The 27,633-nt window shown below is 38.9% G+C and overlaps 1 protein-coding gene across 1 annotated transcript in view; it reads right to left on the minus strand.

The window, feature by feature from the left end:
• Nucleotides 1-221: 221 nt before the first annotated feature.
• Nucleotides 222-27,633, minus strand: part of LOC128357464 (forkhead box protein J3-like) — a 49,889-nt gene continuing 22,477 nt past the window's right edge. The window contains exons 3-11 of the mRNA XM_053317819.1: nt 26,432-26,515; nt 19,969-20,070; nt 15,333-15,491; nt 9,862-10,075; nt 6,534-6,798; nt 4,150-4,256; nt 2,112-2,384; nt 1,364-1,465; nt 222-343 (exon numbers count right to left, since the gene is read on the minus strand). Of these exons, the coding sequence (XP_053173794.1) occupies nt 222-343; nt 1,364-1,465; nt 2,112-2,384; nt 4,150-4,256; nt 6,534-6,798; nt 9,862-10,075; nt 15,333-15,491; nt 19,969-20,070; nt 26,432-26,515 (1,428 nt within the window). The remainder of the gene's footprint in view (nt 344-1,363; nt 1,466-2,111; nt 2,385-4,149; nt 4,257-6,533; nt 6,799-9,861; nt 10,076-15,332; nt 15,492-19,968; nt 20,071-26,431; nt 26,516-27,633) is intronic.

A 27,633-nucleotide genomic window follows, 5' to 3' on the forward strand; every position in this document is an offset into this window, starting at 1 on the left:
CATTTTGTCAGAAGAAAAAAAAGGCCAGTGAGATCAGACAAATTATTCTTCTCTATTATTTCTGTTTGTTTTCTGTTGGATTGTCTTCTATTTTTTCACACTGGTGAAAAGAGCAGGTTGGCCAGTCCCATACCTCACATGTCATCATCACATGTAGTCTGTATGTCTCTTTGTCATATTCAGTCTCTCTCTTCATCCTTCCGTTCGACTGATGACTCTGTTTAGACGATGGAGTCCCAGTCAAAGTCGTCCTGGATGTCATCTGCAGCAAGCATGCGTCTCACCTGGAAGTGTCCTGGAGGCAGCGTGTGTTGCTGCTGCTGGCTCAGCTGGCTGTGATGAGCTGGATATGAAAGGGTAAAGCCTTAATACTGATAGATAATGTTACACATTCTAGTGTTGTCACAGTGACATATCAATATTTATTCTGTATCATTGCCACAAACTGTTTTATTAACAAAGTATTTATTTTGTTAGATGCAGAAAAAGGAGAAAGAAGTTTTGAATAAAACATTCTCTGGCTCTTGAACATGGCCAGGACATCTGCACTTAATGAAAAAAGTCTGAAAAATCTAAAACAGCTGAAATCGTATTTCCCCACGTCCTAAATGATCATGTTCATTCACTGGTTTATACTGAGGACACATGGTATCTTAGTAATTTTAATGACACACTGTTGTGAATTTTACTTTTAAAATGACCCTGACATCTTGTAATATAATGCAATCCAATGCAATAAAATATAGTGTATGTTTATGAAGCTCATAATATATTTGAGACTGTCAGTTATTGATTCAACAATATGGTAATATTTGACACTTCAGTTGTTGGTGGTGTTATATTGTGCTGCATCATGTATACTGTAAGTATTTTTTTATCTTTATCTTCTTCTTTATCTTCAGGAACATATTCTCAGCTGCCTTCACTACAAAAGGACCATTTAACATACTGAAAAATGTGGTGAACAGTGTTCTCTTGTAGCTGTAAACATCTACTTCTTGATGTGTTGACCACAGTGTTTTCAAGTTTGTCATTATCAGATCAAAAACTGAAAATGTATATATACATACATACATATATATATATATATATATATATATATATATATATATATATGTATATATACACACATACTTACTTACATATTTATAAACCTGTAGAGATTAAAATGTGTTCCTGAAACTACTAATGCTCTAGATGAATTTACAATATTGCATCATTGTATCATTATACTATCATAATACTGATGCTAGCACTGATACTGAGAAACACACACACTTGCATAGATATAAACCTGCATACAAATATACACCCTGCACCTCTATCTGCTCCTTGTGACCTGTTAAGAGAGCAATGGAGTCACCTGTCATGGTGGGAGTCGTGTTGCTCATGGGAGGCATGTGGGGGTACCCTGGTGGGCCCATCAGAGAAGAAATGTTCTGTCTCGAGTCCATGTACATGTTCCCTGTGGGAGAGCAGACAAGAGGGCAATGACTAACCGTCAGATTGGTGTCCCGATTTTCAAATGTGTGCTTGTGTCTTTGCAGCTGTTATAGTGTGCACACACAGTTTTACTGCTGTCGTATGCTGCAGAATCTGCTGTCACTCAGTCGATATCCACCTGGTGAAATATCTCCTTGTCTTCATGTATTTACTTCAGTTGCCATGTAATTGCCCATGTAAATCTATAATGGGCCAACAATGGCAAACTGAGTAGAGAGACTGTAATTCAGCTAAAAGGCCTAAGCTCCAACCTCCATAACTGTGAGTGAGTGAAGAGTCCTTGAGACTCTGTCAACTGTCACAGGTCGGACGACATTTATATGCTGTGAGTCTGGCAATTTTACTTGAGTATTTCCAAAATGCAAATATGCAAAAGTCACTTTAGACATTCAGATTTTACATCCATAATCATGAATAGAATTGTTCTCTAGCAGATATGGAATTAATATCTTTTTTCAAAATATCAGGAAGTGTACATACTGGAACATCATACCAAGTGAATTTATCTCAACCTGTACATGAGTTTATATCATTTTTCTCCCTTCCACTGCTACCCACCAGACTACTGTGGTGGGTGCTGTGCTGTGTGTGTCTCTGTGTATACTGACCCGTACTAATGTGTTGATTATGTTGGTTAAGTTGCCCGTGCTGACTGTGCTGGCTGGCCTTTGGGTGCATGGCCCCGTGAGGCTGAGCTGGGTGTTGCGGTGCCTCTGGTGGTGTTGGGTGTTGGACCTGAGGTTGCGTGTGGGCAGCGCCCTGAGGGGGGATGACCCCTGTGGCTGTAAAGAACTGGTTGATGGAGGAACACAGGTCAGCCATCTGGGCAGCATCCAACGTCCAGTTGTTGAGCTCAGCCTGCCGCATGCTCTCCTTTAGGCCTGAATCAGACAGACAGAGACAAAGACAGAATCATCATTTTCCACTCAAGTAAAATATAATATCTACATTTCTAACTTTAACTACATTCATAACTTAATCTCACATATCTGGCATTTACAGGTTATGATGTGTTGCCATTTTCTACATATATTTGGTGTTATGAGGTTATTAGAACAGTGTGTATCTACCAGAATTTACAAGGCTAACATGATCCCTGTTGTAAGCAGAAAATGATGAGTGCATTCACTAGTATTTTTATGTGTATAGTGTTCCATCTTGAGAGATATTCAGTGGTAGTGATTACTTCAGACTAACAGTGGCATTTCCTTGCCTGAAATGGCTATTTCAAGTCAATTCCATTGCCTCGTAAATGCAGGGCTCATGGGAAACACACTTACCACCGCAGAGAAAAACTTCAAACACAAACAATTTTTCATTATAGTCTTAAAACATGGTCAGATTCATGATGGCCAGTTACAAAGAAAAAGGATCAAAAACAATGCAGAAAAACAGACATATTGTCTTTTTCATTCAATGCATTCTTTTTCCTGGGGGTTCACATTACCCACAATGCCTTGACTCAGTTCGTTAGCCTGTGCAGATGCAGGTATGTTATGCTAGAAGCAGCTGTAGCCTCAAACGTCTAGCCTCAAGGGAGATGCGGAGCAGCCCGCTACAGAGGTCTGGTAAACTCGCTTTCCAGATATCATTCATTTTCAAACTTCAGCTCCTACTGACGTTGCTTTAAGTGACATCACATAGAGCAATTTGTCAGATTTCATGCAGCTCTCTCTGGAGCCACAAGAGGCTTTAAAGAACTTTTTTTTTTCTTTTTTTTTTTTACATATGCAGAAGTTCTTCTCATGGCCTGTAAACAGATGTCCATGTGCATAACTAGTGGACCTTCAAGTATTAAAGTTCAACATATAATTGTGAAGTCACATCCAGCATAAGAATCCCACTAAATTGTTACACCATTACAACAGTGCATCTTTCTGTTGTGTCTGTTCACGTCTGACACAACATTAAAACAAGCCCTTGAACCTGAAATGTGACATGTTTCTCTCTACTTATTCTAACAAAAGACACAGCCAAGCTCATATTCAGCAAACTACACTCTACTATACTATATTTTCTCTGGATCAAATTTATCTGGCTTGTGTTTGTTGGTGACTGAGATGAGAGGATCGGTCCTTGCTCTTTGGATGCGAGCCAGGGATGGTGGAGGATGGCATTACGGTGGTGTGAGGGAGGTCAAGCGCTTCGGGAGGAGGGAGAAGGGCAGTGAGGCCTGTGTGTTATAAGACCAGCCGTCATCATCCATCGTGTGTGGATGTTGCCGGCTTTGTGCGCTGACCGTGATAAGAGGCTGTTACTGAGCCGGGGCCTAATTGGATTATTCACATCATACAATTCGGAGGGAGGGAGACAGTGTGTGTTGTGTGTGTGTGTGTGTGTGTTTGAGTGTGTGTGTGAGAGGGAGAGTGGCAACCTCTCAGATGCAGGATAATGACTTTTATTAGGCCAGTACTATTACGACAGTGGATATTATGATATTGTGCCTCAAGGGCGAGTGCATATGAAAACACAGAGTGGAATCATAATGGTTTAATCAAAGTAACTGATTGGCATCATAAGCATTTGATCAGTTCTCGCGGTGTAGAAAACAGCTGCTGTGGATGGCTTTATCAATATTCATATCGGATGCTGTTCACACCAACGGCAACAGGACTGTGAGTGGTTTGTGTTTAAAGTGTGTGTTACCTTGAAATGGGGAGAGGTCTACGTCAGCCCAGTTGTAACTGGTTGCGATGCGGCAGCTCTCCTTCAGCCAGTCCAGGTTGGGGTACCAGTCTGATGACATGCCTGGGAGAGAATGCGCACACAAAGACACACACACACACACACACACACACACACACACACACAAACCCCTTTAATTTTTTTCTTAAAGTCTTTAATAAGACAATAGAGTCAAATAAATTATGGCTGCAGCTAAACAATATTTTCTATGTCAATGAATCACATTTAATCTGTCTATAAGGTGTAGTGGAATACAGTGAAAAATAAAAGAAGAAGGTGATGTGTTAAATTACTTCAATGGCCTAAAGTCTAAAGCTATTCAATTTACAATGAGATGAAACAGAGCAGATCAGCAAATTCTCAAATTTCTGGCAATAGAAGCAGCAAATATTTGATATTTATGCTTGATGAAAATGTTAAGTATTAATTTTCTATTATTAATTAATTGTTTCAGCACTAAATCAAAGAATCAATATATAACTATATGAGAATGTGCAGCATGACAATGTAAAATAATTATTTAACAGGTGAACTGAAAAATAACAAGATTGAAAGTATAAAAGAAATTTGTCCCTAGTCCAAGTTCTGTAATCAACCACAGGGTGGTGTAACTTCACACCAAAAGCATCCATCCACAGCTCTGCTTTTTAGAAAGAAAAAAAGAAAAGAAAAGAAAAGAGAAGATGTTTTTCACCGTCTTCACCGCCACAAACTAAACAATACATTCTCAGGCCGTGGATCAAAGACAGAGGGATTGCTTTCATTCATCCTGAGCTTGGTTGAGGGGAATACTAACCTAGATAAATAATGTCTGAATAGTCCTTTTTTTCCGGCCTGAGAGCTATGTTGCAGAGACACAGAGGGGGGAGAAAAAAAACAAAGACTGGGAATATGAGGAGGAAAAGCCTCGGTGAAGCGCCGCCATACCCGGCCTCATAATATCAAACGCTCTGGGACCTTATAGAGGAAAGAGTATAATATAAATGCAATGAGTATGTGCAGAGACAGGCTTGTTTTGATGTGTTGGGTGAATTGCATTTACAACATTGTGGCTTTGGGAATCAGCAAAGTAGAATAATTGTTTGGTTCTGTGTTGCATCAATATATATGAAATATGAAACAAACTATACCATACACTTGTGTACTGTGTTCCTTTCACAAGAATCAGTAAAAAGATACGCAGCAAAGTAGAGACATGATTATATTGAACATTCAGGCTTCCAAAGTAGGCGTCCTATTAATTTTTCTTATTCTTTTCAAATTTTTCTCATAAATGTGACTGATGGTTAATGCTTGGAAAGATATGAAATTGATTGATTCATCTGTATAAAAATAAATGGCTTTTTAAAAACTGCTTCACTGATAAAGATTGAAAGGTAAAAGTACTACAGTATGTGTATAAAAATGTTAGGAGAGATGTAAGTTACACATAAACACACAAGCACCAAGCTTAAAATTAAGGTACCTGTGCCGCTAATAGCTGTCTGAAGCAATTACACTATGAGGAAACCCTGTTAATACACTCTGCAGAATGAATCACTTCACTTTTGGATTTTGGATCAATTCAGCAACTATGAAATATTCAGAATATGTTATTACTCTGATTTCATGGCTCTGTGTGTGGCAGAGTCTTCTGCTAATGCTGTGTTCACGCCATGGCATCAGAATGGGAAGAAAGGAAAAACATCTCGTTGTTACACCTCTGAAGCATTAATGCTTTAAATCAAGATGGTTATCCTCACTGCTCGTCCTGTAGTCACACCAGGTACATGGAAATGACTATTGAAAATTGACTATTTTAGTGTGGTGCATATCTGTTGTGGTTTGTAAAAGGTTTAACCAGATATGAACAAAGAGGGTTTTTTTTTTTTTAAATTGGTGCATTGATTCCATTTACATTTTAATGTTATAATGTACAGTTCAAGGTCTTTTACCACCTCATTAACACGCCTGAAAGGCTGAGGTGAACATTTCTGCCCACTTAGCTGCTTGTATTTAAGGTCTGTACGATATAATGTAAATGTGGTGATAGCCACAGCTGCCGAAGCTCATGGGTACTGCAGTATTAGAGCCAAACTCACAAAAGCAATGAAACATAGCTGTTTTACCCAGGTTTCCCATGTTGCTACATTGGCAATCATTGGTGTTATCATTTATAGAAAACTTTCAAAGGGCATTTAGTAGCATATTTCTAATTATTCTGATGGTCTACATTAGAAAGTTGTAGAAAATTTAGACAATATCAGTGAAAGCATATCCTTTAAATTGTGTTAAATACTCCAGAACCTACAGCTCTGTCACCCTACTCTGTGCCTTAAGCTATGTCCTCACCTGTTGTAGGGCAGGTCTGTCCAGTGTGACTCTGGTGTGAGAGAGATGGGTGCTGCTGGGAATGAACAGGGTGCTGTTGGTGCTGGCCATGTTGACCGTGTGCCTGGTGCTGGCCATGGGCGGAGTGAGGGGAGAGGTGCTGCTGAGGGTGGTGGGGGTGATGTGATGCCGGGATGTGGTTGAGTTGGTGGTGGCTCCCTCCTCCTGCACCAGGAGAATGCTGGTAGGAGCAGGCGGTCCGGTTCTGCTGGCTGGAGTCCCCGGGCATACCCATTAAGCCTGCTGGGAAAAAGTTGACACCACAACTTATCACAGGTAAGACAACAAAGAAAAAGAAACAGACAAATATGGACTAAGATGGACAAACTGGAGGATTGAAAGGTACTGCTGTGATCTGGGAAAAATATGTTCATTCAACCTTGTACTGCAAACATCTCACTTTGCCATTTAATATTTCTCCAGAATTCTTTTTCCACACATATTCACACCCAATCATATGTCAGAGTCACCAGAGTAGGCTCTATCACCCTCCTGAAGCTTCATTTTTTTTGGCTGATTTAATAATTTAATCCACTAAAAAGGAGCAACTACAACACAAACACACACTCTTTTTATGGTTCAGTTTCTAGTGCTTATAAATCACTGTGCATAAATTCATCACAGCATATTCCTTATGCCCAAAGCCCAGACAGTAAAGTGATCTCTTGAAAAGTACAGGATGAAATGATCAGGGCCAATAAAACGAAATGACAGCAGTATAGTTTTGACGATCAGACAGCTTAAAAACACAGACAAAGTAGCAGATTATATTGTCTTGCCTCAAGTTTTTAATTCTTATTGTTTGGAGAGATTTGATTTTACAGAGAACAACTATATGTTAAGATAATCACTGGGTCTAAATTGCCCCATTTTTCCTTTTTTTCAGTTCTGGTTTCAGACTAAATTCTAGTCAAATGACCATAATTTGGGAATCTTCCAAAAATAAACAGAGCTAAACAATATAATGATTTCAGTGGCACTTTGGTTGCTCGTTAGGAAAATGTTGTCTATGTCTGAAACATATGCACACCCACACACGCACACGCACACACACACACACACACACATGCACACACACACACACACACACTCTCTCTCTCTCTGTGTCTTCCTCATCCATTTCTCTTAGTATGTGGAGTGGAGGATTCTTATTCTTATTTCTTTTTAAATATGGTACAGTGATAATTTCAAGTGGATTTAAATGTAAGTGACAGACCAGTTAAAGTTATACTTTAGTACAGTGTTCGACAATCAATTAAGGTTGGATGTAAACACAGATATGATCAAGTGTGGCCAGCAGAGAGAACACCATCATAAACTTCACTTGTTTCAGTCAGTAAATGTATTCTTTAGTGGTTTTTACTTTTGTTGAGACCCTTGTGACCTTTTCTTTTATCTGATGGTTTTATATGTTATCACTGAGGGACAGATCACTGAGCAGTGCTGTTAAGATCTCTTCAAAGATCAGTGGAGTGAAACAAGAGGCTTTCAGTTATTTTTGTTACCAACAAATCATAAGGAAATCAATGACCATACTGAGGCTATCTGAGCACATCCTAGTGAGTGAATTTTCCCTGCTGCCATCTGGGAATAGTTTTGCTTTACCTGCTTGTAAAAGTGTTTTTCATTCAAAGTCTTTTATTCACTCTGCTGTCTGTACAACTCTTTATTGCTGTCTTTAAAGATTGCTTCATGGCCATTGTTTCATCTCTTTATTTATTTACTACTTACTGGTATACCACACAGAGATTTTAAATGTCTTGGTTGTTTTTTTTCCTTCATAGTTTCATTATTATTTTATTAATCATTGTCATCAGGACGAATAAAGTTGTTCTCAGTTGAATTGAGGCCCATGCCCATCTTATTTAGGTCATTTTGCTTTTAATGTGTCTTTTTGGCTCAAGGGAATGTAGAGTAAGGTTATTAAATGAGTTATTTACATGTTGCTACAACTGATGATTTCAAGCCTTCATTTATTAATTTAAGGTTTGTTTTTGTTCAATTTATGGGGATGTAGATCTAACAGGAAATGACAGAAGCACCCTAAGTCAGTTAACAGTTTGATGTGTGCTCTTAGTTTTTTCTAGGGGTGACTGTGGATTAGGAGGTAGAGTAATCAGCGGGTTGGTGGTTCAGTCCTCATTTCAAAATGACAAGATACAAGACCCCACATCTGTGTGTGTGTGTGTGTGTGTGTGTGTGTGTGTGTGTGAGAGAGAGAGAGAGAGAGAGAGAGAGAATGGGTAAGCATAGAAACACGTGCTTTGGATGGGAAGTGCTGTATCATTCCTGATGAGAAGGTTGGCATCGTGCATGGCAGACTCTACTATCAGTGCATGAATGTGTGTGGATGGGTGAATGTATTGTAAAGCACTTTGAGCGGTTGATAAGACTTAAAAAGAGGCTATATAAATCCAATGCATTTACCATTTACCAAAAGAGGCGATGAGCTCCACTGTCTGCGTGACTCATTGTGACTCAAATTCTCAAATACAATGACTGCTGACATGGTTTCCTGCTGAGCCTCACACTTAAAGGCCTTTTTCAAGCATCTGCTAAATCCATTTTATTCTGCTTTTTCTTTTAGGTTTCTGTGTTACATCTATTTTTCCAATCAGTATTCTCATTGTCTTAACTTTGTCTTTGCATGCACTCCTGACCACAGTTTGAAAGGGACCTTGTCAGAAGGTGAATCAAGGCAGCAGTTGCAGAGCTCAACAGAGCGCATCAATCTCCTCGGTTACAGAACATACGTAAATGTGTGCGTAGAGAAGAAAGAGGGAGAGGGAAGGTGGTGGGATGGTGGGGGGTCCAAGTGGGAGGAGGCCTGGTGACCTGAAAGCTTCAGGAAGCAATTAGCGGGATGCTTCACAAACTTTAGAACCAATCTAATTAGCTCCTATCAAAGCTGCAGAACCCTTTGCTCTGCTCGACTGCAGATGTGTTTGTGAGTTTTTTTCTCCTTCTGTTGAATTCTTCTTCTTAATTGCCTTTACTCATTTGACTGAGCAAGCCGTAAAATGCAGATATGCGGAACAACAGATTGTTTATTAAAATACAATAGAGTAGGAGTAGTGTGTGGTTGATATTAATACAGGAAGGCTGTTACTGCTACAAAAACAATGTTAAATTCTTTGTGCCGCAATTTCAATAGGAGCTTAAGCTTGACAGTTAATTATGAGCATGAAGCCTGACATAGAGATTTACAAGTTGTAGTTTTTTTGTGCCAACACGAGTCAATATAGATGTTGGAAGGGCAAGCATGAACAGATAAACACAAGAAAAATGAAGGGCGACACCCACCTTGCTGTGAGAACGACTGCTCAAAGACGCACTTGTAAAGGCTGCGGAATGAAGCGCTGAGGTCTTCGAAGTCAGAGAAAAGGAGCTGCTTGTCCCGAGACTCTGGGACAGGCAAACCATATTGGGGTTGTGGGGGAGGAGGGGGAGGTGGAGGAGGCTGGGTGGGCTGCTGGAGGCTCAGGGACTGGGACGAAGGCTCTGAGTGGCTACTCACCTTTGAGAAACAGAAAGTAGAGAGAGAAGTGAGACAGAGTGTGAGAGCTGCAGAAAGTAAACTTTGCCACAACAAAATGCAACATTATAAGACAAAGTACTGCACTGCCCAAAACTGTGTGGTGACAAAGCCTGAGAAAACTTTGATGAGCATATAAAGAAACATTTACATCCAACTGAATGCTAATACAGGTGGAAGCGAGGGAGGTTGAAGGACTTAAACATTTGAACAGTCCTGTATCAGGGAGGAAACAGAGTTCAATACACAGTAGGGCTGCAGCTAATGATTATTTTCATTTTTGATTAATCAGTCATTCATCTTCTCAATTTCAGAAAAATGATGACCATGTCAATCACTGTTTCCCAAAGCTCAAGGTGACATCTTCAAATGTTTTATTTTGTCCTGACCAACAGTCCACAATGATAAATATTCAGTTTACTGTCAACACAAGACTAAACAGGAATAGTCTGGGAGCGCAGGTGGTCGAGTGGTTAGAGCGCATGCCATATACGCAGCCAACCCCAGTTTGAATCCCAATTGGTGGTCCTTTGCTGCATGTCACAACCCCTCTCTCTCCCATGTTTCCTGTCAGTCTACTGATAAATAAAGCAAACAAAAACTAAAAAAAATAACAAGACAATAGTCACATTTGAGAAGCTGGAGCCAGAGCAAAAAAGACTCAAAACAATTAACTGATAATCAAAATAGTTGAATCAGCTTGTTAGAGTGAATCTGCCACGAAAAACTGTATGGAGACACATTTTTATACACTGAGACAAACTGAATTTTAAATTATATCAGAATTTGTCACTATTGCCATGACACTAAGTAAATCTGTCATTCATATGAGTAACCTTTCATAAGTTAGTGTGAATCAGCAGTAGCATGAAGGACAGTTCAAAAGATAGTGAGTGAAACCTCCAGCTTCACTGTGACAGGGGTATAATGATGCACATGGCCTGGCCAGCCAAGTGAAGAGTCTGAGGTCTCTTATGCCAGCAGTGGAGTGGGTCGCTGCCTGTCAGTCAACACACAGGGAAATATAGTCCTTGCCTTCCTGCCAGGACATTTGTCTCCAGTAGCTGAGTCTAAATTGAAAAACCTGAATTACACCTGAGAGCGCTGAAAAATGAAAATAAGTAAAATTATAATAATAATAATAATAATAATGATATTCAGATACAAGGAATTTAATTACATTTTCAATTGTGCCTTTTAAATTCAATTTCAACATTAATTAATTCTACAAATCATTTTTGTAATTCACTCATCTGGTATAATGATACCAAATTCAGTTTAATGCAATTAAAAATAAACCTTTGCTGGCACTCATAAAAACAAAATACAGCGCTTCAAATTTCTATTTCATATTGTGAATGCAGCCTGTCTTCCTCCACCCTCAATCATCTCATCCCAGCTGTCATCTTCCTCACTATCCACCCAGCACATACAAGCAATTTGCTTTGAAAAGTGTGCCTCCGCAAACATAAGCCAACTTAGCATGACACATCCCCCCCACACATTGACTTCCACCCAATAATGGCAGCGTTTCCATCAACTATCTTGGTGTCTTTGAGATCTCTGCCAGTGATGCCACCAGTAATCACCGTCAGTCAGGAGTGTATCACCTGCGACCAGGTAATGAGGCAGAACTAACCCTGATCCCACCGGACCAGACACACAGATGAGGTCTGAAGCGATGCAGGGGGAGGGTGAGGGGTGGAGGAGGTGATACAGGCAAGAAGAAAACAAAAGATGGCCTCCAGAAATGAGAGGTTAACGAGATGAGATTGCACTGACCTTTGCTAATGCAGGTGGGAGGTGAGTGGGGAAAAGTGATTGATGGTAAAAAGGTGAGCAGCTGTTACAAGGGAAAAATAATGAAGTGCTGCAATTTTTTTGGCACTCCTATAATTTTAGACCAAATGTTTTTGGACCGAGACTGGGCTTTAAAATTATATTATATTTAGTTTAAAGGGACAAACACTTTGATAAACACATTACAAGTGCATCAAAAGTCCCAATAATTGGATTAAACTGAATGGACATTTAATGACCACAATGAAATAACAGCACAGAGAGAAACACAAATTGAATAAAGGGATACACAAAGCAGTATGGGAAATTTCCTCCTGATCCCAAAGGTTTATCACCTGGGAGCAATGAATGTACCGAGGGTGACACATAGAGAAAGATAAAAGTAAATAAAAGTGCATAAAAAATGCAGGTTCTGGCATGATGTTGGATCCTCTGCTCACTTGGACTAAAAGGTATAACGCTGGTGATTTTCTATATTTTTCCTTACTGTCAACAAATAATGAATTGATCCTAGTTACGAGTATTGTGTGTGTACCTAAAGTCTGATATAGCTTATTACTCTTTGCTGCAAACCTCCATTGTTGTCCAAAAACTATTAAAAACACGTCAATGAGCCACACCGCTGCATTGGGTCACAAGCATATCAGCATGTTAGCTTGTTAAGAAACCGCCCCAAAGGCTATAACAGTGATAGCATTTTCATTCAGAGCCTTGTAAGGATACTGCACATGAGTGAGAATGTTAGGTTTACAGAGCTTTGTTAGCTTGCTGTGCTACATATCACCACCTTTGACCATGTACCATGTCGCTCAGTGCAGCAGTGTGGCTCACCAACATCTTTTTAATAGTTTGTGGACAACAATAGAGAGGAGAGGGGAGAGAGGTTTACAGCACAGAGGAATACTATGTGTATGGTTTGTAAGACGGACCAATTCATTTTTTGTTTGGGTCTGCACATGTGAGAATCTCCATCCAAATCAGAAGAAAGATAATGAATTTACTGATCACATCCATATGAATTACTGATTCATCTCCTGTTATTCTCTTCAATACAGTCTGTTTTTCTTTTGCTCTTCCAGAACATCAAGAAAACCACCTGTATAAACAGAGTGTAAATTATTAATGCATTCATATATTATGCATATGATGTATACTTTTAATTCTGTTTAATATCCAAGGACAATACTACATCTGGCAGTTATTTCTGAGATAGCATGTAATGGACCAAAGTGTGGTTGTATGTATGTATGTGTATTTGCATATCTGCATTTATGAATACTGTACAGTACATGTACGTACGTATCTACCTATTTATTCATACATGTTTTTAATTCATAGTGTGCAGTGAAATGTTGAAGTTCAAGAATCTTGGCCAAAGAAATATAGAAACTGGGATGATTAAATGTGACATACTGACATATTCTGTATATGCAAAGTATATTACAAATCAAACCAGCTTTTGTTTTAACCAAAGAAACTCGACTATTCAAGGTGAAGTCATTAGCATTATTATTGTTAAAAGCCTGTCTTGGGTCAAGGACTCCTGCTCCAGACATAAATTCCTGCATTTGATAAGCTTGTGAAAAACTGTTTGCTGTTTCCATTAAATATTTTTCTCAATCTAAACCGCTCAGCATGGGACAGTTTATATCCTGACAGATGGGTTGGATCATCTCGCTACTTCATAAAAAGGAAACTTATTATCATCTCACAAACACACTGCTTGAGACTAATCAATTCAAACAGCTGAAGGACCTTGTTTTGTAAGATGAGGAATCATTTAAACAGCTAGTAAAAAATCGGGCCAATTTTTTTTCAGTGTATCAGTGGCCTGCCAAGTCTCGGGTGTACTTCACACCAGCCAACACCGTAGGCATCACAACGGTAGACAGCACAGGACAGCCCTGTTTTAAATAAACCTCACTGAGTGTGTGTGTGTGTGTGTGTGTGTGCATATACAGTAAATGGGACATGGTAAAAAAGCCATGGTTAGTGTGAGAAGGGTGGCTGCTGCTTACCTCCGTTGGCTCAGGCCTCAGACACGAACAATAACACAGTCTCTCACACACAGGTTTGCCTGAGTCACTTCTGGGATATTTACTTAAACCAACATTCATCTCCTGGACACTTATCTTACCCTTAAACATACACACTACTTGCCTAATCCCAACCTTAACAAAACCCTAAACCAAAAATGTAACCTAAAATTAATGATTTACATAAAGGGTTACTTTTTGTCCTCATAAGGGAGGTGAATCAGTACAAGATGTCTGTGTAAACAGATTTATGTCCCTACAACATGATGAATACCCGATACGCGTACACGCAAACACACACACACACACACACACACACACATGGCTCTGACCCTAAAAGGGCAACGTAACAGCACAATCCCAGTGTTTAATTATTAATTTGCTTTTTAATTTTGTACAATTTTGTCACTTTGTTTTAAATGTGTTAATACTGGAGTGGTCAGACGCCAGTATAGGTGAACTGTCACACTGGCAGACACTGACACAAAGGGATGACTCTGATGTTAATTTCTTTCAGGATAGAGGCTTCTATCAGAGCATACCAGCATTTACCAGGGGTTTTGGATTTATTTGTGGTGTTCGACCCTGAGGGGTGTAGGGGAGCATTGAAAGTCAGTTACAAAACAACATTCACTTCACAAACTAAATAATTATTGCATATGAAGGCAACACAGTTTTCAATCAATCTGCACTTTAAATTGCATTTCCACACCTCTGAAAGGAAGAGATAATAAATACGAAAATCTTCATAGATGGAGGCATTTTGATTTGGTTAGGCTGTGCAAATAAATTCTCTATACGGGAAACACTGACTGAAATACGAAGTATGAATGTCAACAACAGCAATAAAATGGTCTACTTAGACACTATTCTTAATTATTCAGTATTAAGTAAGTGGGCATAACTGTAATGTCAGATTTTCTGCAGGGGTAAAAAGACATGAGTGAATCTGGTTGCTCATCAGCTCATCACTTTATTGCAGCAACAAACTTTACGTACTCTGATTGTCAATAGAATAATTCATAGTCTAAGCACACTGAATGTGCTCTCAAAGGACCTCAGAAAACATATTTGCTTGCCAAGTCTGAGCATCAAACAGAAAATGAGCGTTTCAGCAGTGTACTGTAGATCCAGCGTCCATGTCACTAGCTGGTTACCACATCCTCAGCCTGCAAAAGGTGCAGCAGACACCATCTGTACTGACTGTGACTGTCTGGACCAGTGACTGACTCATCCAGGTTTTCTCAAAATAATAAGGAAAAGTGGGGGAAAGCACTGGTCCTGCGCTGAAGTGTCCTTAAACAAGACAAGTCAGGTCAGCTGGTGTCCTTGTGCAGAGAGACATAAGAAAGGAGAAATTCTCAATCTTTAGGGTGTCACCAAAAATAAAGAAGAGGTCTTACTGGTGTGTAGCTGTGCACGTTGCTGCCGCTGCTGACGGCGGTGTTCAGGTTGTTAAGGTTGACGGACGCCAAGCTCTGCTCTGAAAGACTGTTGCTCAGGCTGCCGCCCAGACTCCCAGGACTCTCACTGCCTTCTGCCTCTGGGCCGTACAGCGCTACCTGTATGCACACACACAAACACACACACACACACACGCACCGCAATCACGTAAACATAACAATAAAGGCTATTATACAGGGCCTACGTTTTTGAGGCAAAGTGCCATATAAACTCCTTCAAAGGCAGTGATTCATGATTTTATTTGTCCATGTTACTCTCCCTCATTTTGTCCATTTGCCAATTCACATCCAGACTAAAGTGAACATTGCCCACCTCAAGAAGTTACCCATGCACCATTAACTTGCGAGATAACTCATGAGGAAATATGGAAATTAAAGTGCTGGTCTATGTAAATTAGCCCTGCTGCTCCTGCGTGAAAACAGAGGATGTAAAAAATTGAGTTTTTGATTAAATGTCTTGACCCAGAGACCAGTCCAAAACTGCTGGGTTATTTCAGAAATGTATTTATTTTCCGAGAGTTTTACACCAATGAAGACACAAGTTTTTGCTTCAGAGGAAGTGTATATTGTCTTGTAGTGACAGATCACAAAGCTTTTAAAAGAAATGCCTCAGGATTAGGTTGAATCATGTTTCTCCTGTTTAGTTTGACTGTCAGAACTTGTGTAGCCGAGCGCCAGCATTACCTCCAGGCTACATTTAATTGTATAGACAAATGTGAAAATATAGCCTTCGGGTGAGACAACAGTAACGGCTCTCTGGGGCGGTGCTCTACCCTGTACAGCTTGCTTCTACTATAGGAAACAAGTGTTTTCAATAGTGAGCTTTTTGAGTGTGAATCCTGAACTTTTTCTGTTTCTAGTACATTTTGTGAGTACTGTACTGAATGAACCTGCAAAGAAATGATGATGCAGTTTACAAGAACCATTGAGGTTCACATCTATGCCTTAGGAAAGAAAAAAAAATGACAATGATCAAACACCTAATAATGTTTTTATGCAGGCTTTAAAATTGTTTTTTTTACATTCAGTAGACACATTCTTATAACATTTTCAGTAAAAACATTACAGTATCTGAATCTAATCCTAATTTCCTGGTATCATATTCTAGGAATGTCTGCTTCAGAAGAACAGGCGCTCTCCAATGCAAACAGAATATCAGTGAGCAAATGTGTTATTGAAAAGGCTTTGACGCACTACTGTGCCTGCAGGATGCCACCTGTCTGGATGTGGGAGCATATCATTGACGTTGGCATCAGCATTATTACCATCAAGGTCTTCCTCACCCTGCTCTGAATCATTGTTTCAAAATGTAGTGATGACTAAGACGAGTCAAGCTTTAGTCCTTCTTGAAGTAAAACAGAATAAATGTATGCTGTCTCTCCACCTGCTGCCTGATAAGGGTGATTAACTTTTGCTTTTAGTTGTCAAACTTCATGACTAATGTGTCTGTGTATCTAAAAAAATAGGGAAGCCTTTGCAAAATAACTCAATAATGTCATTAGTACGGTGGCCGAGACCCGCCATAGCTGCAAATAAAAGTAACGCTGCAAACAAAAACAAACGCTGCTGCATATAAAAGAAACGCTGCAAATAAAAAGACACACCGCAGCAAACAAAAAAAACTCTGCAAATAAAAACAAACACCGCTGCAAATAAAAGAAACACCGCAGCAAACAAAAAAAACCCACCGCAGCATATAATTAAAAAAAAACGAAAAAACGGAAGTGGATTACCGGGGACTGTTTTTGCCGAAACACCGGAAGAAGAAACAACAACAACAGGACTACGAATTGGATCGCTACATGTACTTTTTAATGTGTTATTTTGTCAGGCGATGTAGCCCCAGGTTTGAAGTTGAACTGGAGAATGCCGGTGTATTGTTAGCTTCGGCTAACACGGGGAGACCACTAACGAGAGTGTGTTATTACGTTACGTGTTGGACTAAATACATGGACATATTGAGGAAAGTATTTCGATGTTATGGAAACGGATTTCATATTTCACAAGAACGGATACTTGGCGAGCTGTACAGAAAGTCCTGTGTCATAAGATGATCGTTGTGGATAAAGGGAAGACTTTGAAGGTATGTAGGCATTATAGCTGTTTTTACTTTAGCTGAGTGGCTAGCCGAGCCAATCGCTAATACTATTACGGCTGTGAGCAACCAATATAATTCGTGAGTGGTCTTGAATGAATCAGGGCAACCTATGCTTTCTAACAATGTACGGCATGAATAAATATGTTTAAGGGTTGGTGTTTAAAACATTCAGAAGGACTTGTGGCTACCTCCCAACCTCCGACCCGTCCCGTAGGCGGAACCGCGTGTTGCAGTTCCGATCCTCATCCCCATGTTGGCTGAAACAGACAAGTCACCCTCAAACATGCTGAAAACCATATTGATGTTTGGTTTGCAGTTAGTCATCCCTAATGTTTATGTGGCTTTGAGGATGTTCCTCACGTTACCGGTGACAAACTGTGAGGGGGAGCGCTCATTTTCTCATTTGGGGAGAATCAAACTTTCTAATTAGTTTTCCAATTCGTAGTCCTGTTGTTGTTGTCTCTTCTTCCGGTGTTTCGGCAAAAACAGTCCCCGGTAATAAGGATCAAAGTGTTTCATATTGACAAAGTCTGGGAAGTATGAGTCAAGATCTGTGAAAGGAGCAGAGTGGAAAACTGGAATAAGCTGTCAAGTCCAGACCTTCACATCACGTCCAGACCAAACACGAGTTATGAGAGCTGCTGCTGCTGTGGTGGGACAAATTTTCTCTTTGGTTGGGGTCAGACAAAGGGGTCACGTACCACACATCATCATTCTGTGTGTGTGTGTGTGTGTCTGTGTCTGTGTCTGTGTCTGTGTGTGCGCGCGCGTGGGCCTGATCAGACATGTGTCAAAGGTCCCAGTCGCTGCTTGATCTCTGACCTTACACAGACAGTCACACCCAGTTCAGCTTTTTAGTCAGCGTGTGTATGTGTGTGTAGATGTGTCACTGCATAAGGTTGTGTGCAAAAATGAAGACTTGTTAAACAGGCCAGGCTTAATGATGGTAGAGAAAAAAAGACTTCTGCTGCAGCTTTCTATCCAGACAGTATTCATTATATCCTGGAGCAGATGTCAGTTACATTATTTGATCTTGTTTCACATGGAGCGGGAGGGCAATAAACTCAACAAGTTCAACACTTCTTTTCTCAGCAACAAGTGCAAATGACTACATCTTCTTAAATAATTAATTTGTCAAAAAAATCATTACACATTATTAAGAAATACATATTCATAAGATTTAAATGGCCAAAACAGGATTTCTTAAAAAAATAAAATAAAATCTACCATTCCTGCATTTAATATTTGTGGCTCCTGGAGCAAAATATGAGTCAAATTGAGTACTGGGTGCTCTTAGTTCAACAGAAGTGGAACACCTGAGGCTTATCCAGTCCTCAGATTTATGTCTTTAAAATCAAAGCAACATGCAGAGGTTGTGTTGTTGTTAGAAACACGTCTGCCCTGCATCACTGATACTCAAACCATCCTTGCTCACACTCACAGTTATCACTGAACCTTTCACACTATATAGATATATGGTTTGGTACTTAACCTACACCTATGAGCTCATGTCAATATGAGTAGCCAACTAATTACCAGTGGTGCAATGTAACTAATTACATTAACACTTACTTACATTAAATATTTCCATTTTATACTTGATACTTCACTCTACTACACTTATTTGACAGTGACTCGTGACTTTCTTACTTTCCAATATTAAGGATTCAAACAATAATAATGATAAAAAAAATTATACTTTTATACTTTTACACAAAAGCAGGACTTTAAAAGCAGTAGGCTACTTTGACTTGTAATTGAGTACTTATACATTGTGGTATTGCTACTTTGACTTAAGTAAAGGATGTGAGTACTTCTGCCACTACAGCTTGTTACTTCTTCCTTGAATATGGGAACTTGTCATTTCTTCTTTATGGTGTTACAAATCTCCTAAGCTAGTTTTCAGTTTGAATCAGTTTGATTTGTTTCTTGGAAGCTAGGATCTGTCCAGAGAATAGTAAAGCGGTGGCCATGTTTCTCTCCACTGCTCTAAACTTCTAGCTGTGGAATATAAAACATCATTTTTGAACTTGGAGTTAATAATGTGGCTTACCGAGCAGTAGAAATATTACTTTTATACTATTTTATTCTTCTAAGTTAGATATTTTAGCATTATATATTCAAAAAACAAATCAGCATTCCAATACAGTATCAATACTTAAAGATGCACAACTCAAAGTATTTACTGCCTGCGAGCAGCCAAACATTTTACAGCAATCCGTGTTTTTCCTACCTGAGCAGCTCAAATGCAGGAAGCAGGAATTAATATTCTCACCACTTACCATACAGTAAATAAATTAGATTTGAGGAAACAATGGTCATATATTGAGCCCTGAGATACCTGAGATGTCTGTTGAAGTAAATTTTTCTACCTGCCATCTTGCTCTATTTTGTATTGTTTCAGTAATACTTGCTGAATTAGAATAATATGGTCTTATTTGCACTGGAAATAAAAAACCTTTCTTAATTATGTCCTACCTTGTTGGTTACAGCATTGATGGCCAGAGTGGGAGACACCCCTCCAGACATGATGCAGTCCATCCTCAGAGACTCTGACTCCAGACTATAAGGGGTAGACGCCTAGCAGGAGAGGGAGAGAACACAAGACCACATTTTCATGTATAATGATTTTTCTGTGCTTCTTTGAGATTGTTCAAACACTCATCAAATCTCACAATATTTGATCATTTCCCAAACAAATTCGGGGTGGCTGAAGTCACATGACATTAACTTTCATTGAACCACCTGATAACAAGATGGGATAAAACACATATTGTGAAAAATAAATCAAGAATGCCCTCATAGGGAGCTTTCCCAGCACAGAGAAGTTTGTGTGAATTTGGCTTTGATTGGATATCAGCTGTGGCCAAAGTCAAGCTGTTTGTACTGATACGACTTGTACATGGATTTAAATTAGTGAACTGTTACAGCCAGTAATTTATAGAAAACATAAGAATATTGAAGTAATGTGGTGAACAATAAAAAAGTAAAAAGTAAAACCAACCTATATCAGCTATACTGATTAAGAGTTATCTATATGGAAGTGAGTCTGATTAAATATGAATAGGAATATTTTAAATTGTGCATATTAATTAACATGTAGAAGTACTTCAAATATACTTTCCTTTGATTGTAAATATGCAAAGCAGAGTGGCAGTAAAAATGAGGAAGGAAATTAAATGCGACAAAGGTTATAAGAAATGCCTGAATGCTGTAAGTTCATGATTCTGTGCTGAGCCTCCTGAATCACCACAGTGCCCAAGGCTCCAACTATGTGAACTAGTTGAGGCGTGCTTCATTTAAAGTGCTGGACACTTAAGCAGCCTGGAAAGTGGACACATCACTTGCACTTGATAAGATAAATCAAGCCATCGTCATGCATTATTCAACCATCTAAAATGTATTCAGCAGCGGTTCATTTTCTGTTGTCCTCTCAAAGAGTTAAAACAGGGTTAACTGAGTGTGAGGATATGAGGAACTATTCAAAGATCGATGAGGGGCTAATTTGACGCCCGTAAAATAAAAAAATAAAAAGAGGAGGACGATATTTTCTCCTTGTCTGACTCCTTTCAGGGTTCAAGACAGCTTGCCTGCCTTCCAAAACTGCTTACAGTAAGAGGATTGGTTGGTAACAATGCAATCTTTAATTTATGATAAACTCCCAAGGAAACGGGTTGTCGGTTCCCTGGTGGAGGCACTTAAAAAGAAGACAATGAAGAGGTGAAGAGAGGAGTGAGGAAGGCTTGTGGAAGACGGGGGAGAGGAGGAAGAATAGGTAGAGGAGATAATTGAGTGGTGAAGGACAGATAGACAGGCAGACAGAGAGGCATACAGGCAATGAAAGAGAGTGATTATGCTGGGGGCACCAGAGACGCAGGTACTAAACTAAGTGTAGACTGCCTGTCTACACATTTATACAATGCATTTATGCAGCTGACGTTTAGCCCCGCTGCCAACTTCAAATCTTTTCATTTGCACAGCCGCTGTCATCAGAAGACTTTAAAGACTTTGACTGTGTAGCTATAGGTGCAACAAACCCCCAATAAAACAGTACGACATATTTAGCCCACTTTTTTTTCCCCAGACGGTAACACTGCTATAAATCTTAGCACTTAAAACCTCCCTGCTTCTCCTTAGCCCATGTGACAGCCCGCAGTGTGTCTGCCAGCGGTGTAAGTGAGGCGTAAGAAAAGGGGTCGAAGGGCCCATCCATGTAAGACGAGATGACAAGGCTCTGAATTAATTAATGTTTGTAATAAAAAAAAAAATCGTTGGTGAAGAAAATATGTCTAACGGCAGCCCCGGGGCCTTCTGTGGTAATTAACTGGAACACAAGCCTAGAATACTCTCCCTCCTCCCTTCACTCCTTCTTGTTACTCCCCTTCCTTCTTTTTCCCTCCTTCCCCTTGCAGCTTGACTTTTCCTTCTCTGCTCTCTCTACCTTGATGTCTTCTTTTTTCCCCGTTCCTGCATTCTCTCTTTCACCCTTTCTTTACTTACTTCTTTGCTACATGTCTCTTCACTGTCTGTCTCTCCCTCTTTATCTTTTACCTTCAATGAGAAACTGTAATTGTGCAGTTTGCCACTCCACACCTGCCTGAGGTCCCCGGAGAGGAGAGGGCTAAAGCAGGTATACAGGCAGAGAGGGAGAGACAGGGGAGAGAGTGGCAGACAAACCGATAAATGCACCAACAGAAAGATAATGATCAAGATATAGAAGAGGTTAAGGATAAGAAAAAGGTCTGTAGGTTTTCTTTAAAGAAATAAAAAGATGGACAGGTTAACATTCACTAAACCCTCAGAAGGTCAGCTACTGGATACAACAATCTACAGTATGCAACAAACAGAAAGGTACCCGCATACTGGAAGGAGCTAACGGTGATGTTTTGACCCAGCAGGTCTTGTGATTGGTCCAGCTCATTTCACTGAATGGTTTCTCAACCTTTGCTTCGATACTCATGTCAATTTATCATCCAATTATTTAATAGTTATCATGAAGTAACATCACTGAACAACCATTTTTAATACTTTATTCATTTTGTCTTGGTAAGGTCATCATGTCTTTGTCTTTGGGCTGTCAGCTGCTACAGCAGCCTTTTGAAATAAATGTGTACTCTGGTCAGCTGTGGAGCACAGTTATCACTTTGTGTAAGTTCTGTTGACATGATAGTCAAAAAGGAATTTAATGTGTTGAATGATGAATCTGCTAAGGAGAATACTATATAAAATAGTCAGAGATAGCGTCAAAACATCAGAGATGTAGACAGACTGAGGTGACGGCAGACTTGTGATACATCATCGAGCTCACTCTTGTCTGCTTTTGTATTCAGATCCTCGGGTTAATGACTGTACACCAGCCACATTCTGGTGGGCAGATGCAGAGTTACATATATTTATAACCTCGGCCGCTGTCAATCAGTTTTCCCAAACCAATTTTCATTCCTACTTTTGTGTTCTCACATCTGCTGTTTTTGTGGCATTTTGAAAATTGTACATCCAAGAACCTGGTTAACATGTATTTACATGCAAGTCAAGCCCACTTGATCTAAATGACTTTAAAATCACAAGACACAAAAGAAAAGAAAAAAAAACAACAAAAGAAAATGCCACAAAAGAAAACCCATCCATACGAGGATGAGATGGAGGAGATCAGAAAGTATCTTAACTTTAACCTAAACTGCTTGAACAAATGGAGGAGGTCCATGACCTCAAGTCATCTATCAGGAGAAGGACAGAAAAATTGCAGATTGGAGTGATGTGTTGATGATTTGGGACAATGCTCGCAGAGATGATTTGATTATAAGAAGACTCAAGACAAGACATAAAAGCAATGCCCAGACTACAGCTGGCAAAAAAGATGAAGACGCTCTATTGAGTGAATTACTTTCTTTGGAAAAGCAGTTCTTTAAAAGCCAAATTGTGAATATACAGACCAATGCCATTTCAGCCTGCCATACACTTTCTAGAAAGGGTAGTAAGACAAAGCTGATAATTGTAATGTGCTTTATCAAAGCCGAAGATTGTAATGCGCTTTGTGAACAGAAAAGCCAAAACTGAAATACTGTGTCAGGCCAGAAAGCTGTGAGGGGGACTGAGGTGTACCTAAATGAACATCCAACTAAAAAGAAGATGATGTAAGCATGGTAGGAACACATCTTAAAAAAAACAATGTGGACAAAGAACTGCAAAGTGAGGATAAACTGGATCACCTGAGGAAGCAAAAGTAATGCTGATAAGAGAACTTTGACTAATGAGATTTATAAAAGGACTTAACGGTACCAACCAAGACATGAATATGAGATATGATGTTATATGATGCTGTGACAATAAATCCAACCTATGACAAGTTTTGACAGATGTCATTTATCTCCATGTGAGTATGAGTCTATATCACTCAATTACATGGTCAAGCAGAACAACATCTACACTAACTGACAATATATTTACCAATGTTATTGAAAGGAAAGTAGTAAGTGGACTACTTTTAAATGATTCAAGTGACAATCTACCAGTCTCTTCAATCCTATGGAGCTGCATTAAGACCAATAAAGTAATTAAAATGAACAGACTAATTAAACATAAAACAAAAGATGCAATTCATTCTTTCAAAAAAGACCTACAGTATAGAAACAAGACTGGAATATAGTCTATGTGGAAGATGTAGATGCAGCCTATGAGACATTTTTGTCTATAATAATTGCTCTCTATGAAAAGAAAGTGTCGAAACAGAAATGTACTGAAAAGCTGTGGTTAACTAAGGGAACACAAATGCATATAAAATACATACATAAAGAAGTTTTAAAGAAAAGAATACATAGAAGTAGAACATACAGACAAAAGATTTTAAAACAAACTGACAAGTGTTATGAGATGCAGCAAACGGGATTATTATCGTAAATTATCAAGGGGCAACAGATATAACATTAAAAATATATGGACAGTACTGATTGACATTATTAAAACTGGACCTGGAAAAGCAGGTTACCCAACCTATTTGCTGATTATTATTGAGCTTGTAATCAGTCTGGTGTATTTCCAAGCAACATGGAAACAGCTAAAGTCATACCTACTGTACATATAAGGCTGGAGAAAGACATGGATGATCTAATTACAGGCATGTTTCTTTGCTCTCACAATTCTCTAAAATACTGGAAAATATTCAATGACAGACCAGATGTTTGGATCCCAAACCATAATGTACTGTGTGAAAAGCAATATGGGTCTAAACTGCAATAGAAAATAAAGAATATACAGCGACTGACCATGATTTGTTAATTCACAATTATTGAAGGTACTTATGGGGTTTCCCAAAGCTCAGTGCTAGACCCATTATTGTTTATTTTGTACAGAAATAATATATGTGAGGTCTCCAAAATAATAAAAACATTATTTTAGACAAATGTATTTTGTTGTAGTATAAAGTAAAAGAAAAAAATAATCCAAAATGCTAATGAGTAGTTTTGATTCTAATAAACTGACTTTAAGTAAAACTAAATTTATAGTCCTTGGTAATCCTTTAACTAAGTCAAAAAGCAAATTCCTAAAATTACATTTATTTGAGAGATAATAGATAATGAATTATGCTGGAAGCCACATATAAATCATATTAAACCTAAAATGTCAAAGTCTATTGAAACACTATATAAAGTTAAAGATGTAAATCAAGCTTTGTTATACACCTTATGTTGTTCCTTTATAGTCCCATATATATAACTTACTGTGTGAAAGTGTGGGAAAATGCATATAAAACAGACACTAGCCCAGTCTTCATACCTCAAAAGAGAGCCATGAGAATTGTTATGGCACATATAAAATGGCACATGTGCTGGAGAAGGGCCATCTCTGGCAGGCACAGCCATGTTTCAAGCTTTCTCCATTAGGAGAGGTCCAGTAGTGAGTGAGTCAATATCAATCAAATGGCACAACACAAAGATAACCTGGCTTATTTAATACAGCCAGGGGACAAGGTGAATGATATATTTGAGGTCTTTGCTATTTTTGTGCCTTTAGAAAGTAATTATTACATGAACGGCTCATACTCAGAGTCTGGTATGATAGACAATTGGATTAGTAGATATCCTTCAACCAAGCATAACATGCAGCAAGAAAAAAAAAAGAATAACTTGCATTTTTTCACATTTATTAGCACCACATTAAAGCAGGTAGCTGACCATGTACTATACTGTAGCTGTGGAGTGAATGATTGTTGCTCCACATAACACTGTAACCGTATATGAAGCGTGGAGTCGGGAGTTGTCATGGCTGGCTGGCGAATGGTACTCCCCACTGCAACCAAACTTCGTCCTTGTCACCTGGTGTTTTTGGTGCTTCACACACTATCACTGATCTGTGCCATTGATTACAAGTAATGCTTCTAAATGACAATAATATCAGAACTAAATATTTGTGAATTTGCTGGTATGTTTTTAACTCTAAATTGATGTACTGTATCATATCACTGCTCTGTCCAGAGAATTAAATGTTTTTGTTTGATTTTGAATTTTTATTTATTTAATGCTTAAAAAAGGTAGCTTCCTGGTCTATACCGACATCATTATAGCACGGAAAAAAGGGAACATACTGGATATCTGTTCACGCACAAACATTTCTGTTGCATCTCAGGTGTATGGAGCAGCTTTTCTCAGTCTCTTGTTTTTCTGCTCACGTGCCTTCTCACACTGGTACATCATGAATATTTCCACAAACAATGCTCCCTTCTGCCACTTTGTGGACATTAAGCTTGAACTGGAGTGAAGAATGGATTTATTTGAGAATTGGGAGGCTAACAAAGAGGAAAGATTATCGTGGCAGCAAAAACCTCAAATTGCACATGTTTAAGTCTTTTGGATATAACTACAGTATACTGAAGTTGAATACTAACCTACTATTGTGCTCGAAGTCAACAGGAATATCATATACAGTATATAGCTAAGGTACTCACCCTTTCTCCAGAGCGCGGCCTCTTCTTTGGCCTGCTGGGTACTGTGTCCTCTTTAGGGTTGGTGTCTATGGCCCAGTAGGAACCCTGTAGATTGATCCCAATAACACAAACAGTTAAGCCTTCTGTTTGATGGACGCTGCTCTGCTTGTGTATGTATCTAGCGCTTTTGATTACTCTGGAGGTTTAGCTGCACTTACATATTCTTTTTTATCTGTCAGTAGGAGTCAGTAGTGAAAAAAGTACTCAATGAAATAATCAACACCAAAGGAGGAACAAGGATTCCATAACCAGTGTACGTACTCAATTTAAACATTTTCTTGTGCTACCCGTCAAATAAATACACAAATGTACTTCAACAATTCATGTATTATTGTGTTAGAAATACTGAATCTTATTTTTGTAGCTTGACTACTGAATTACATTGTTACATTGTCTGTAAACAGATGTGGAGGCTAACTAGTAATAACAAAGATTTTCCAAAATGAAAATCAAAAAAATCCCTGTATATGTGGCACATGAGTAAATTTAATCAGTTACTTTCCCACCTCTTGAGATCATTTTATTCATTCCGAGTGACAAAGAAACCAGTCGCATATGAAAAGCATACAGCCACAACAGTATTAACACTAACACGCAAACTAAAAAAATGTCAACAAAAAGACAAAAAACACAATAGATATAAAATGAAACCTTATAATTTATGTCAAGAACATTACAAATATTTCAGGAAACATGAAGTATCGTATGTCATTTAAAATGTTCACAGCTGTGGAGACAAAAAACCTCCTCTTTCTGTGGTGGAGCATCTTGGCATCTTAAAACTGGTCACTCAACACACTTTTTAGCGTGTTGCAAACATGCGGTGACCTTCAAAGTGAAGTAGGGTCCTCCTCGTTCCTTCCTCTAAAACATTTTCGAACGAATCACTAGTCAAACCAATTATAGATCCAGCCTTTTTAATCAACTTGTTTATCCTGTTCCTATCATTGGTGGTAATGCTGGTACCCCAACATAAAAAAGGCAGTAGCAACAAAAAACCCTGATAGAAAACATTTAAAAGCTTACTGACCTTGAAGGACATTAATTTCCTGAGAAAAACAACCTGGATGGTGTCTTTTCATATGCAGCATTAACATTTTCTGACAAGTTCAATTTCAACATTTTCCCCCACTGCTTTAGATGATGTTTCAAATACAGGTGGT

The sequence above is a fragment of the Scomber japonicus genome, chromosome 4 (assembly GCF_027409825.1).
Source record: "Scomber japonicus isolate fScoJap1 chromosome 4, fScoJap1.pri, whole genome shotgun sequence".
Lineage (NCBI taxonomy): Eukaryota > Metazoa > Chordata > Actinopteri > Scombriformes > Scombridae > Scomber > Scomber japonicus.